The 14,128-nt window shown below is 37.4% G+C and overlaps 1 protein-coding gene across 1 annotated transcript; it reads right to left on the bottom strand.

Moving 5' to 3' along the window:
• Positions 1–981: 981 nt before the first annotated feature.
• Positions 982–10,648, bottom strand: zgc:154093 (uncharacterized protein LOC777623 homolog). The gene is made up of 2 exons (XM_044120142.1): positions 10,497–10,648; positions 982–2,308 (listed from the first exon to the last, which is right to left on the bottom strand). The coding sequence occupies exon 2, from the start codon at positions 2,145–2,147 to the stop codon at positions 1,410–1,412; it is 738 nt and encodes a 245-aa protein (XP_043976077.1). The 5' UTR covers positions 2,148–2,308; positions 10,497–10,648; the 3' UTR covers positions 982–1,409.
• Between the last annotated feature and the right edge of the window lie 3,480 nt (positions 10,649–14,128).

Here is a 14,128-nt window from a genome sequence, read left to right as displayed (position 1 = left end):
TCACTAATCCCAGAAAGTAAAGTTAATTTATTATATTGATTTGTCACTTGTAGAGCGAAATATTCCAAGTATTTATTTCTTGTATTTTAGATGACTACAGCTTGCAGACCATAAAACATCTATTTTATTATTGCTCTGATGTAATATTAAAATTTTCAGAGATTATTTTCTAAGTTTTTCCATTCTCTCTGAGTCATATTCATCAAAATTACAAAAAATAAAAGCCTGAAATATTCAACTGAAATTCATTTCTTTTAGACCAATCATTACATAAAAACATTTATTTTCTAGATATGTGTGTGAACAACTGTCCAGGAAAGCAGAATTTATTTATAAGAAATATCTTTATTTTAGATTTACAGAAATATTTACAGAATAAAATAACATTTCAATGGTAGGCTACTGTGATGCTGGAGGAAGTTCATGCTGACAGATTTTAAACAGGAGATCTGCAAAAACAAAACAAAAAGAAAAACAGTTTATCAACAGTAGCTGGTGACTGAAATCTAAAAAAAAGAAATCCATGGAAACATAATCGGACAGAAGATCCAGCGACGTTTCTAATAATAAATGTGCAGCTGTTTGGTTTCCCCGGTCCGTCTGGGAATATTCATCACATGATCAACCATTGAAGGAGCAGAAAAGGGAACAGGAATTGCTCTGTGCTTCGAAGGAGGCAGGTTTGTGTCAGGATTCAGGTTCTGGAGAAGCATCTAAAGCAGCAACAGTTATGCTTTTCATCAGTGGCGCCCCCCAAAGGCCAGACCAGGCAAGGAAAATATATTATATTTATGTTATACATATTTAATTGTATATATTTTAGGAGTGGGAGATATGGACCTGTCCAGGGTGACCCCGCCTCTCACCCAGAACGTTAGCTGGAGATAATCACCAGCATCCCTCCTGATAAGGATGAATGGATGGATGGAGTGGGAGATACAGAGTTCTAATTTTATCACAATATTTTGTGGTACTATTGTGAAAAAGATTTTTTTTTAAATGACAAAAAAAAAATTACTTGTTTTTTAGGTAACTATATGGCTATGAATGCATGGATCAGCATTCATGGCACCACAAACACAAATACTCGTTTCAGAAAAACATTTCCAACTGAAATTGGCTCCTTCTGGATGTGACTTGGATGTAATATCATATAATAATATCTTTTTTTTTTAGTATTATTATATGTGTATGTATGTATTTATTGGGTTTTATGTGCAAGTCTTGATTAAAGTAGATGATTGGATGCCTTTGTCTGACCTGAACAGACAAATGCAGGTCAGACAAACCGGGCAACTGTTAGTTTTCCACACCGGGCCCTGGCCTCCTCTAGCCCCCCTCTTGGGGACGCCACTGCACTCAGGTAAAGTCTCCCCGTTTTTCTCAGCATGTCTCAAAGAGTCCTGTCCTCACAGCTCGCAGCGGTCGTCCTCGGCCTTATAGCGGTCCATGATGCTCAGCACGTCCTCCAGGATAGACGGGCCCAGGTCCAGGTCCAGATCCAGCCTGGCCAGGGAGTCGGCCGGCTGGAGGCCCGGCACCGGGCATGGCGAGTCACTGCGCTCGCTGCTCAGATCCTCGTTGCTCAACCCGGCGTCCGAGTCCAGGCTGAGCCCGCGGCGGACATCCGGGGGACCACACGTCTCCGACACGGAGTCCTCCGACGACGCCTCCGAGAAGGACCCGGATGATGGGACGAGCCTGCGCACGGCGGACGCTTCACAAACGTCCGGCTGAGCGTCACCCGGCTCACCTGGCTGCTGGTCCAGGTGGAGCCGCGGCGGCTTGGGCGGGGCCTGCTCGTGGGCGACGCACACCGGCATGGACACGGTGCTCTTCAGCAGCCCGTTGGAGGCCTGCTGGTAGCGGCAGCCGTTGTAGGCGAAGCTGCGGGGCTCCTGCGTGGCGGCCCGGTCCACGCTGTGCGAGCGGGCGTGGCCGTGGCCCGGAAGCATGTCCATTTTCCCCTGGAGGAAACCCACGTCTCCAAACATGTCCCCCTGGCCTTCCGGTCCCACGTGCGCGCTATGGCGCACGTCTCCCAGCGGGGGGCTGATCATGTCCCCCGACAGGACGTCACGCAGCCGCAGCTTCTTCCCTTTCTTTGGGGTTGTAGTTTTTAGGTAGATCGGTGTCTTTGCTGGCATTTTTGCTTTTTAAAAAGTGTTTGAGTAAAAGCAGAAACACTGAAGTATAGATTTTTAAATCAAATCAACTTCCTCTCCTGCACAGAAAAGCCATATCAGGGGTGAAAAACGTGATCTTGTCTGCAGAAACCTCAGGAATGTGGCAAGAAAACACCGGAGATCTGCGAGAGAGAGAAAAAAAAGACAAATGAATCAAAAAGAGATGAAGAGGAGAGAAAAAAAATAAACGAGATGGAGGGAGATTTAGAAGCTTCCCTCCAGAGAAAAAGGACACGTGATTGAATCCAAGGTTTGAAAACTGCAAAAACAAAATATTACCAAGTTTTTCAGTCTAGTTTCTAGTGCAAATATATTAGTACACTTGAAAGAAAACAAAACTAACTTAGAAATAACTTTTCAGCAAGATTATTTACTTAAAACAGGAGGCTGTTTTTAGTAAATAATTCCGTAATATTGATGAAAAAGTACTTCTGCCAACCTGATTAGAGTTACCTCCCCACACACAGTTCTTCAAATCAAACAAAACTGGTGTCAAACGTTTGTGCAGTTAAAATTTTTGCTTGTCCTGCTATTTAAAGATATCATCAATTTAAAGATATTATTAAAAAGTTTCCTCAGAGATCATCATCAATATAAATATAAAAGAAATCACTGCACAAACGTAGTTGAGTTGATTGACACCGATTTTGTCTGATTTGAAGAGGGTGGTTGACCTTTCATGACCTCTGGAAACATTTATTGACATCTTTAAACTGATAAATAGCAGCATTAAAAATAATTGTCTGGAAGAAATTGGGACCAATTTTGTTAAATTTGGAGCAGGTGAGAGCAACGACACTCAGGTTTAGATTCTTGTTGATTCTTGTTTGAGGTGAAATAATCTGCCAGTCGAACTAGAATTTCTTCATCAATATTGAGGAATTATTGACTTCAAACAAGCTGCTATTTTAAGCTGAAAAGCAACTTGTAAACTTTAACTTATTTCAAGATTAATAAGATATTTCCACTGGAAACTAGATCAAAACTATTTGGATCAAAAACACAAAAAGCTGCCTAGTATTTCAGTTTGATGTGGAAATAATTTAATTTGCTCGAATTCAGACAAAATAATAAGTAAACCCTTAATATTGATGAAAATGTTTGAGTTCCATTTGAAAGATATTTTTTCCATGTTATAACTAGAACTTTTTAATATAAAAAAAGTTGATGAAAAACTTTTATTTAAGGAATAATTCCTCAAATTATCCCTTAATAATTTGAGGAATTATTGACTCAAACCAAACTCTTATATCTTGCTGAAAAGTTACTTGCAAGTTAGTTTCCTCTTAATTCAATCCTACTTTTATATTTGCACTAGAAACTAGAAGAAAAATCAGAAATACTTGGTAAGATTTTGTGGATTTTGTGTTTTTGCAGTGCAGAGTCAAACAGCAGGTTCAAAGTTTCTGCTTTCTTTCTCTTATCGCCTCCAGAGACAGAGGAGCATGTGACGGGTTCACGGCCGGGTCGTCTCCAAGGAATGTTCAAGAAACAACAAAACTGACCTTTGTCTGACCCCTAATATCTTAATAATTCATAACAATTTAAATTCGTTCATGTAAAATCCAAAAACTTCTCAGCAGAAAAAAAACCCCGAGTTTGCATTTTTCACATTTTGTACATTTCTGTGCAGGAATGAAGCACCAACAGCCGCATGTGATGATATTCTGGTATCAATCACATGACAGCATCATCTGGAAAAACTGCTGCAAATGTTCACAGAGATACGGAAAATACTTAAAAAAAGATTCATTTTAAGTGATTTTCTCTGCAAAAACACAAACTATTACCAAGCATTCCGGTCTAGTTTCTAGTGCAAATATTTTATTACACTTGAAATAAGAGAAAATTAATTTACAAGAAACGTTTTACGCTAATAGAGCTTGTTTTAAGTCAATAATTTCTAATATTGATTGATATTGATTGAAAGTACTACTAGTAGATTATTTCACTTACAACATGGGAAAAATATCAGGGATGTCCAAAGTGTGGCACAGGGGCCATCTGCGGCCCTCTGAATGATTTAGTTTGGCCCCTGTGCCCACAGACGGCCTAGTGGAGAACAAAACACCAGACTGAAGACATTTATCAGTCAGTTTTTAGTAAAAAAGAGAAAATCAATGAATAATGCAAATGGATATTATAAATTTGTCAGGAAGTTGATTAATTTGTTGGTTGTTGGAACTCTTGGTTTTGCTTTAGGTGGTTAGATGAGAAATTCTTTTTAGTTAATGATTTTTGCAAACTGTTGGACCATAACATCAATAATAACTAGAAAAATGTGTTAATTATTTACTTAGAAGAAGCGAGAACCAGAGGTGAGCAGAGCACCCAAAAAATGTACTCAAGTAAGAGTAAAAAAGTATTTAGTAAAAAGTTCTCTGTGTGTTTCTTTCAACAAACAACTGATGAGATTTTAACAGAAACTGCAGGTGTGTGTCTGGAGAATTTCTGGTTTAAACATGTTTGTTTTTCATTCAGAAAGTAGAGAATCCAGACATTTTACTCCAGTAAGAGTAGAGATACTTCACAGTAAAATGACTCAAAGTGCAGCGTAGTAAAAGCAAGTACATTTTCCCAAAAAGTCACTCAAGTAAATGAAATTGAGTTGATGTAATCCATCAGCCAGCAGCAACCAGAAGGAATCAAAGAGTTGCATCAAGCGTGGAGCAACTTTTCAGCTTCGAACAGAACAAGACAGGATTCGTTTGAGCGACTGATTGATGTTGCAAACACGTCTGTTACAAATTCCATGGAAGAAAACCGCGACCTGGACCGGTCCATGCCTGTAAAACTGGATTAATCTAATTACTGCAACAAAAAGCACAAAAAACGATTTCCACAGACGCCTCTGCAGTGAGCAGCACCGCAGCGTCTGAAACGGCAGGCGAGTCCGATTGGAGTCAAGAACAAAAACAATCAGAGGTCAGCCCTCCTCTCAACACAAAGAGCAATAAACTCCTCATACCAAACCAAATTATGGAACAAATGAATCATGTGGATTCCTAACGACGTTGATGCTGAGCTCATAAACACACCCAGACCTAAATCTGGAACAAGTTTGACCACAACAAGAGAGAAACGAACCAGTCAGAAGCGGTCCAGACCAACCGGTAAAGCAACACTTTCTTTATAAACTTGGACGTTTTGCTGCAAAGCTGCAAAGATTTCAGCTTTCCAGCCAAACAATGACACAGAAACGGCCGTGTCGTCACGTTTTAGTAAATAAAAAGGGAGTAAAAATAAAGCAGAACTCAAGAGAAGAATCTTAAATGTCAATTAATTTAGAGAAAATTTAATCAACTGGATGCTACACTGCAAAAACAAAATATTACCAAGTATTTTTGGTCTTGTTTCTAAACATCTTAGTGTACCAGAAATAAGGAAAAAACTAACATACAAGTAACTTTTCAGGAAGGTATAGAAAACTTGTTTTAAGTCAATAATTCTGTAATAATGCCGAAAAAGTGTTTGTTTTAATCCCAGATTATTTTATTTATAACACTACATTTTTCCCATGTTATAAATAAAATAATCTGCCAGTGTAGCTATTAGTTTATTATCAATATTAAGGAATTATTGACTTTAAACAAGCTAACATATCTTACTGAAAAGTTACGTGTATGTTAGTTTTGTTTTATTTCAAGATATTTGCACTTGAAACTAAACCAAGTTTACTTGGTAAAATTTTCTGTTTTTGCAGTGCACACAAGAATAAACTGGATTCAAACTCACAAATAATCGATGATATTCAGATATGATCATTTATCCCATCCAACGTCTGTTTGATTCCTAAAAACCAACATCCTTTGCAACTGGCAGCGATTTTATGACCAAACTAAATCTTATTTTCTAATTTTCTGTCCTCTATAAAACCCTATAAAACCATTTTATTGGTTTTTCAGTCTGTCCTCTCTGCCTACGCCACTATTACTTGTGTTTTTTTTATTAAAACAGATGTGAGTACGTCCTAAAATACACTTGTACTAAAAGTAAAATAAATAAAAACTTAACTTAGAAAATTGTGTTTTGACAGGCATTAATAAATTCAAAGATCTTTTGAAATAAATAAATTTGCTTTTGTTGGGTGTATTTTTTGCTGGGTGTTTATTTTTAAGATTTTAAACACTTACCTGCATCTTAACATTGAGCTTTAACAAAAAGGTCAAACATATAATTTGTGATACACATTTTTCAAAAATCACAACGTCATCAGCAAAGCTAGTACTTTAGATACTATCTCTGTTGCTTCAAAAAATACAACACAGCTAGAAGTAAACACTTTTCAAATGTGCCAAGTGGATTTTTTTAAAGACATACAAATATGTATTTTTGGTATCAATAAAAACATAATTGTAGGGCTGAAAACCGTATCACGATATAAGCGTTTAATGTCAGTAATATTGATAATAATTGATTAGCTTTTCTGTTTTAAGTATCTTAAATTCAGCCAACTGGTGGCGTGGCCCTTCCAGCTTCACCCAGTTTTCACTTTACAGTTATTTTTTTATTTTTAAGCAGTTATAAGACGCGGCACAGAAACATTAAACTGCTGCTCCACAAGTTACCCAGCAGGTTGTTGCTAGGCAACCGTAGAGCAAGTGAGCTAGTTGATTCCACCAAACTAGCTTAGATAGCTGAAAGAGGCTAAAGTCTTTCCTCCGCATCTCCCAGAATGCTGTGCGGTTCCGTATCAGAGTTTTCTGCATATTCTATATGTTGAATATTGAATATGCTCGCTAATATTTATTGCTCTTGATTCATGTGTCCATCCTTTCTCCCTGAAACTGTCAGATTTTATAATACGCACACAGTCTCTAGAGATGTGCATTTTAAATGTTGAATATACTGTATTTGTACATCTTATTTATTCTTATCTGTTTATTATTTATCTATTTTTAATTTTTATTGTGTGCTATGCTGGGACAAACAAATTTTCCCTCCTCTGGGATCAATAAAGTCTTATCTTATCTTATCTTATCTTATCGCAATATGTTATTGTTATTGATTTATTGTCCAACCCTACATGATTATATCATGACTGATTACAAAAAAATAAATAACTTTGAGAAATCCAGATGTTTACATTACTTTTCTGTTTAGTTTAGAGCTAAATTACGACACCAGCTTAACTCCTCATGAAGGAAGGTTAGTTGGTGTCTCCTCGCTTCGTGCATCACCTTTCCTGGAAGCAGCAATCTGGGACACGCGCTGATGATGCAATCAACCATGGAGGAGGAGGAGGAGGAGGAGGAGAACCTGGAGGAGGCTGATTCAACATCTGTTTCTGCTCTCAGGCTCCATTTGTTTCCTGACTCTACCTAAACGGCACCGTTGAGCCACCCGTGAGCTCATCGTCATCGTCATCATCATCATCATCATCTGGGACAAACAGCATTGTTGTTGTTCCTCTGCAGGTCGGAGCAAAGCTGCACAGCAGGCGACAGTTGGGCAAAACGTGCTCTGCCTGTCTGCTAATCCGTTTGTGTTTTTTACAGTAAAGAAAAGCTGATTTGATTTTTGTTTGGTTATTATGGTTGTTTTGCCAATATTGGGTCGTTTGATGCGTTTACTTTTTTTTAAAATGTCCAAACTTGCGACTGAGAACTTGTATTGACAGAGAAATTAAAAAACACAGAGGAAAGCCTTCATAATGTGAAAGTTATGTTCAAATTTCTGAGATTGGGAAACTGCTCATGCAAACTAAATAAACAGTCTGCTTGTAAACAGGTCAGCAAGAAATTACATCTTCTTAAGTGGCTGTTCGACCCTCGCTCCCTGCAAAAACACAAACTTTTAAGTGTTTTTGTCTCGTTTCTAACATTTTATCACTCTTAAATTAAGGCAAAACTAACTTCCAGGTATCGTTTCAGCAATAAATAGATTATTTTAAGTCAATACTTAATATTAAAGAAAAAAGTTCTAGTTCCCCTGGCAGATTATTTAACTTTGAACAAGAACTAACAATAATCTAAACTTGTGTTTATATTGTTGAACCTAATTGTTCAGCAAGATATAAGAGGTTGTTTTAAGTCAGTAATTCATAAAATATTCTAGTTTCACTGGCCGATTATTTCACTTATAACAAGATATTTTTCCCATGTTGTAGAACTTTTTCTTCAATATTAAAGAATTGTGTACTTAAAACAAGCTTATACGCTGATGAAAAGTTAATTGTTAGTTTCTGTTTAATTTAATTGTGCTAAAATATTGACATAGAAAATAGACCGAAAATACTTGGTAAGATTTTGTGTTTTTGCAGTGTATGCCTTTCTATATAGTTTTAGCAAGAAGTCCATGTTTTAATCTACAAGTAGAGTTATACCGTTAAATCTGTTTATACCAAGGCTTTTCCATGTATGTGGTCTAATTAATAAGATATCACATTTTGGCTCCAGAGCCACATAAAGATGGCTGCAAATTCGGCCTTCTATCACACGAAGAACATTTCAGGGATTAAAAGAACAATATCTCAACAGAATCTAGAGAAACTCCTCCATACATTTATCATTAGTCGCATTGATTACCGTAACAGTGTCTTCACAGACAGCGTCAACAGAGTCTGCCTAAAATCTCAACCAGATCCAGAATGCTGCTGCTGGCATTCTGACTAAACCCAGGAAGATGGAGCACATCACACCTGTCCTTCCACTGGCTTTAAAATACTGTTGTTAGTTTATAAATCACTGAATGGCTCAGCACAAACATACATATGATAGTCACATGACCAAACAAATATAAAAACAAACAAAAATCTATATTTTCTCTGAACACTTCAGTAGGGCAGTATAGTCAACAAATCTCCACATAAACAAACACTTTTTTCACATCACAAGTCATGCTATCTACAACAGGATGTTACTACTGGTAGAAACCACAAAAAAGAAGAAGACAGGAAGTAGCTGAAGGATGATGGTGCGGCATGTTTCGTTCATAACTTATCACAAACTTATTCAGCTGTGATTTTAAATGTGGCGTGTTTTATTTAATAGAAACACAGCAATTGCAAAATTGCTGTGTTTTCAACATTAGCGGAATACTAACAGCGTTTCCTTTAACTATAGAATTGGGCAACTTGAATTTCCCCAATGGAAAAAAATCTAAATTTTGAAAAAACTCTAATAAAAAGTTTTGGCACTTGGATTACACAGTTTTTTCAGCAACATCAAAATTGGTTTATTTCTGAAAACTTCACTTCTTTTGCTTGAGAGGAGTGACATAACAACAACCAAATGTTACTACTGACGGAAACAATGAAGAAAAGATGACAGGAAGTTGTTGAAGGATGATGGCTCAGCATGTTTTTGTTTGCAAAAATGATTTATTGCAAACAAACTTATTCACCTGTGATTTTATTTGCATTTCTTATTTAATGGAAATACAGCAATTGCGAAATTACGTGTTTTCAACATTTGCGGAATACTGTAAAATTTTGCGCACATTTATAACGGAAACGCAGCTGTTGTCCAACTCGGCCACCCTCCAAAAAGTGACATGTTCCTTCTCCCGAAAAGTGATGAGTACATGCGCTGCCTACACGTTGAATCAGCTCAGACTGTGATTCACGTCTGCTTTACATGTTGCAAAATCCATCGGAGGAGCAGCTTTTCGTTTTTCCGTCGCCTCGCTTTGTTGCCTTTCCCCTGATTGGAAGCAGTTTAAGTGGTTCCAGCAACTGCTGGAGTGCGTCCAGTTAAAAAAAAGGCTGTGATCAGAAGAACAAAGTGAAGGTTTAATTAACTTCCTCAGCTCTCATGCCGTGTGTATTATGTAACTGTAGCCGCTGAGATCATCTGCAGGTTCTCCTGAAGTTTTCCCAGCTGACTGATTTCATCCCACCACCGGGAAAAGTGTCAGTGTCAGTGTCATTCTTCACATGATTTTCTCTTTTAGTAATTCCCTTTAGCTCATTTCACCAACTTTGACGCATGTGAACTTTTTCAACCCGTTTGATAGATTAGATTAAAGTAACCAGTTATAGTCCACTGAATAGCTAGCGGAAGAAATCTTTTAAAAATATGAGTAAAAATAGCTTTTTCTTGCAAAAAGGCATTGAAAAGCGTAAAGCTGAGACTTTTCCTGCCTGATGTCCATGGACGCGCACAAAGGCAGTGTGATACGCAACCTACCAGAAGCTTTTATGTCAACAAATAAAACGTAACAAAGGTCACGTTTTACTCTTTTTGTTTTCCATATAATAGAGACACAAAAACCCCGTTCAGACGCTGAGCAGCGGTGACCAACCTCACATTTTAACGCATTAAAACACCTCCAAAATACAGAAAATAGTCATTTAAAGACGATATTTACCTCAAGAACAAAATCTGTCTTTTCTTCTGGGAAATCACAGCGGTTTTTGTTTTAAGTCCAACAATCCACGGACACGATGGTGAGTCTCCTGCGGGGAATAAACCTCTTACTGACGGGTCGTTATTACTGTCTGAGAAAGTTAAAGTGGATCAGCTTCCCAGCTGAAGGAGAGGCGTTAAATCGGGTCAGCCGGAGAGAAAGAGGGGGGCTTCCGGTTTAGGATTTCAAAATAAGATCAGAATCTAAAAGAAGTTTTTGTTGGTCACAGATTTTTTAGGTAATAATTTTTTTAATGTCAAGCAAATGTAACCTGATCAGAAACAAAATGAAGTTTGTGAACTATTTTAAATCTATCTATCTATCTATCTAATTTATCTTTTTTTTCTGACACTGAATTTTATCCATCCATCCATCCATCATCCATCCATCATCCATCCATCCGTCCGTTCATCTATCTAAATCAGGGCCGGCATCCTGCATGTTTTAGTTCTCTCTCTGGTACCAACAACCTTTCCAGCAGGTCAATGTTCTTCTTAGGCCTTCTAACGAGCCATCATTTGATCCAGGAGCGTTAAACCAAGGAAAGAACTGAAACATGCAGGTTGTCGGAGCTCCAGGACCAACATTGGGCACCACTGATCTACATTGTCATCCGTCCGTCCATCCATCCATCCATCCATCCATCCATCCATCTCCCCAGGCTGGGATTTAAACTCTGAACCTTCTTGTTGCTAGGCAACAACTTTACCATCATGCACCTAATACATGTCTTGTAAAACAGCAACCAACATAGGGGTATGTTTTATTTTGAAGGGCCACCGTCGCTGTCTTCGGTTTGCGCCTCATCAACATTCACCTACTTGACTATTCAGACCTCAAAATCCTCAGATAACCAATCAAATTCCCAAGTTATCGATAGAAACTAATCAAAACTAATCAGAAGCGATGAGTTTTCTTTATCAAATACGTTTCACTAAAGTAAAAGTCAAAGGTTGGGAAATTAAAGTTAATTAAACTGCCAAATGAAACGAGTTTATTATTTTTTATTGATGAGAAGAAAGTAAATTCTGCTGCTTTGTTTTTATTGTTTCAAACAGAAGTAAAAGTGAACCCGGTCCACTTCCCTAATTATGGAGGCTTTTTCCCGCCTGCGTGGAGGTGAGGAGAACCATGAGCTTTAAGTTGATTAGCAGCAGGAGCAAAATACACAGAGCCACTGTTCAGGATCCAAACCAGAACCGGAACCGAGCCAGGACGGACTCGGAGAAAAAAATCCCTCCAGAAATAACCTCTCAGAGGCAGAAAGGCTTTGAAAGCTGAACTCATTCCGTTGTTTTCTTACAGATTTCCCTGAATGTGGGTCAGTCAAACACAACATTTTCCCCACAGAGCCAGGCAGTCTGCCCATTACTGGGAGTTTTTCTGCTCTTAAAAGTGCCCTAAAATCTTTATTTGCTGGTGCAGGCGAAGCTTACCCTACAGGATTGCTGCTGCTGCTGCGTAATTACAGTGAGGTAATGAGGATTTAACAAATGGAGAATGCAGATGCACGCTGTTTGCAGGTCACACTGCAGACGCATCGTGTTTACGGCCCCTGAAGGAGCCTCAAGCCAAATTAAACCCGGTTCCCTCCGGCAAAAAAAGATGCGTTGGTTGGTGGAATAACCGATTAACTTCTTACAAGGTTGCATGGAAAGCAAGAAATGGTCTTACACAGCAAAAACACAAGACCAAGTAATTTTCAGAGTGCAAATATTGCATTAGCTAAAATAAGACAAAACAAATTTACCAGTAGCATTTCAGCAACATATAGAAGCTTATTATAAATCAATAATTTGTTAATATTGATGAAAAAGTTTGAGTGGCTGATTATTTCACTTCTTACATGCTAAAAATGTTTTATTTGAAATAATCTGCGAGTGGAACAATACGGAGCTAAATTGGAGCCATAAAGTTTAACATACAAGAAAAAAAATTAAACAGAAAAACAATTTGAAACCCAAAAATTATTTTGAAACTGACAAAAATTGAAACTGAAATAAAAGTTCTGAAATTGAAATTTAAAAAAAAAAAATCCTTAAAGAAACCGAAAGAAATTTGAAGTTAGCAGATTTAAAAAAAAAAAGAAAATATGTTTTTTTTTAGCTGCAGTTTTTGAAAAGTAACTTATGAGTTAGTTTTCTCTTGTTTCAAGTGTACTTAAATATTTGCACCTAAACTAAACCAAACGTAAGATTTTGTGTTTTTGCAGTGCACTGGAGTAATTTGTAGCATGAAAGACCCAAAATCTTAAAGTAAGTATTAATTTTTTTTTTTTTTTTTTTTTTTTTTTTTTTTTATTATTCAGAATGTATGTCCATACAAAATCTACATCCAGGGTACAATATTATTCTTTTTCTTTTTTCAATCCCCCCACCCCCCCAAATAAAAATAAAAATACACCCACCCCACCCACTCTCTCTATGTAGCAATACACTTAGTAACATTACGTTTAGCACTATCCATATTTTTGAAAGGCCAGAATAAGTAGTAAAGGATACAACAAAAATATTAGAGGAATCAAACAAGCCAGTAAAGATCAATCCAGTTCAGTCTCTCAGGTCTAGGGTGGTTAGAATGTCCAGTAAGGGAGTCCATATCCGGTCGTACTTAGCCAACGTCCCCCGTACTGAATGGAGGATCTTTTCAGGAGTGCAGTATGACAACAGTTCGTTGATCCAGTGTTTCTGGTTTGGAGGCTCCATAGATTTCCAATTTTTAAGTATACACTTTTTTGCTGCAGTTGATGCTAACAAAACAAAGTATTTCTTACAAGAATTTAATTTCAAAGACATAACATCTCCAAGTATCCAGATCCTAGGGTCAGGTTCTAAAGAAAGCCCACAAACTGTTGATGTTATCAGAATTACATTATTCCAGTAGGTTTGCAAGCGTACACAATTCCAAAGCATATGAAGAAGATCCCCTACAGACATCCTACACCGTTGGCATTTGTCAGTGATACTAGCATTCAGCTTATTCAACCTATATGGGGTATAATATATGCGGTGAAGAATATTAAATTGAATTTGCCTATGTTTTGTTGATGTTAATATGGTTTGAGATGAATTTAGTAATCTGTTCCAGCTATTGTCATCATAGTTGCAGTTTAAGTCCAACTCCCATTTAGATTTTTTCGAGTATTTGTCATAAGCTGGTGAAGAGTCAAGAACAATTTTGTAAACACATGAAATAAGTCCTTTTGTAGTGGTACGTTTAGGATCTAATAAACATGATTCAAGCAGGGTTTCCTCTGGTTTATTTGGAAATATTTCTACTGTTTGGCTCTTAATCCAATGTCGGATCTGCAAATATTTGAAATGATTGTGTCTATGCAAGTCATAAAATTCAGATAATTGATCGAAGCTGGCAAAGACATTATTGGTATAAAGATCGCCAACTGACCTAATGCCTTTTCTGACCCAAGTTTGTAGTATACCATCTGCTATAGGCTGGGGGATGCTGGGGTTTTCTTTAAGTGGTGTGTTAACCAACAGTTGTATCTTAATGTTCAAGAGAGTGTGTAACTGAAGCCATGCATTGTAGGTAGCTAAAATTAAAGGATTTGATGTCATTGTAGAAAGTTGCTTTTT

The sequence above is a fragment of the Gambusia affinis genome, linkage group LG06 (assembly GCF_019740435.1).
Source record: "Gambusia affinis linkage group LG06, SWU_Gaff_1.0, whole genome shotgun sequence".
In the NCBI taxonomy this organism is placed as follows: Eukaryota; Metazoa; Chordata; class Actinopteri; order Cyprinodontiformes; family Poeciliidae; genus Gambusia; species Gambusia affinis.
The sequence above is the reverse complement of the archived record's forward strand: the minus strand, read 5'-3'. Positions and strand labels throughout refer to the sequence as shown.

Excerpts from the sequence above, each read along its gene's own strand:
- zgc:154093 (XM_044120142.1), bottom strand. The coding sequence starts at position 2,147 with ATGCCAGCAAAGACACCGATCTACCTAAAAACTACAACCCCAAAGAAA.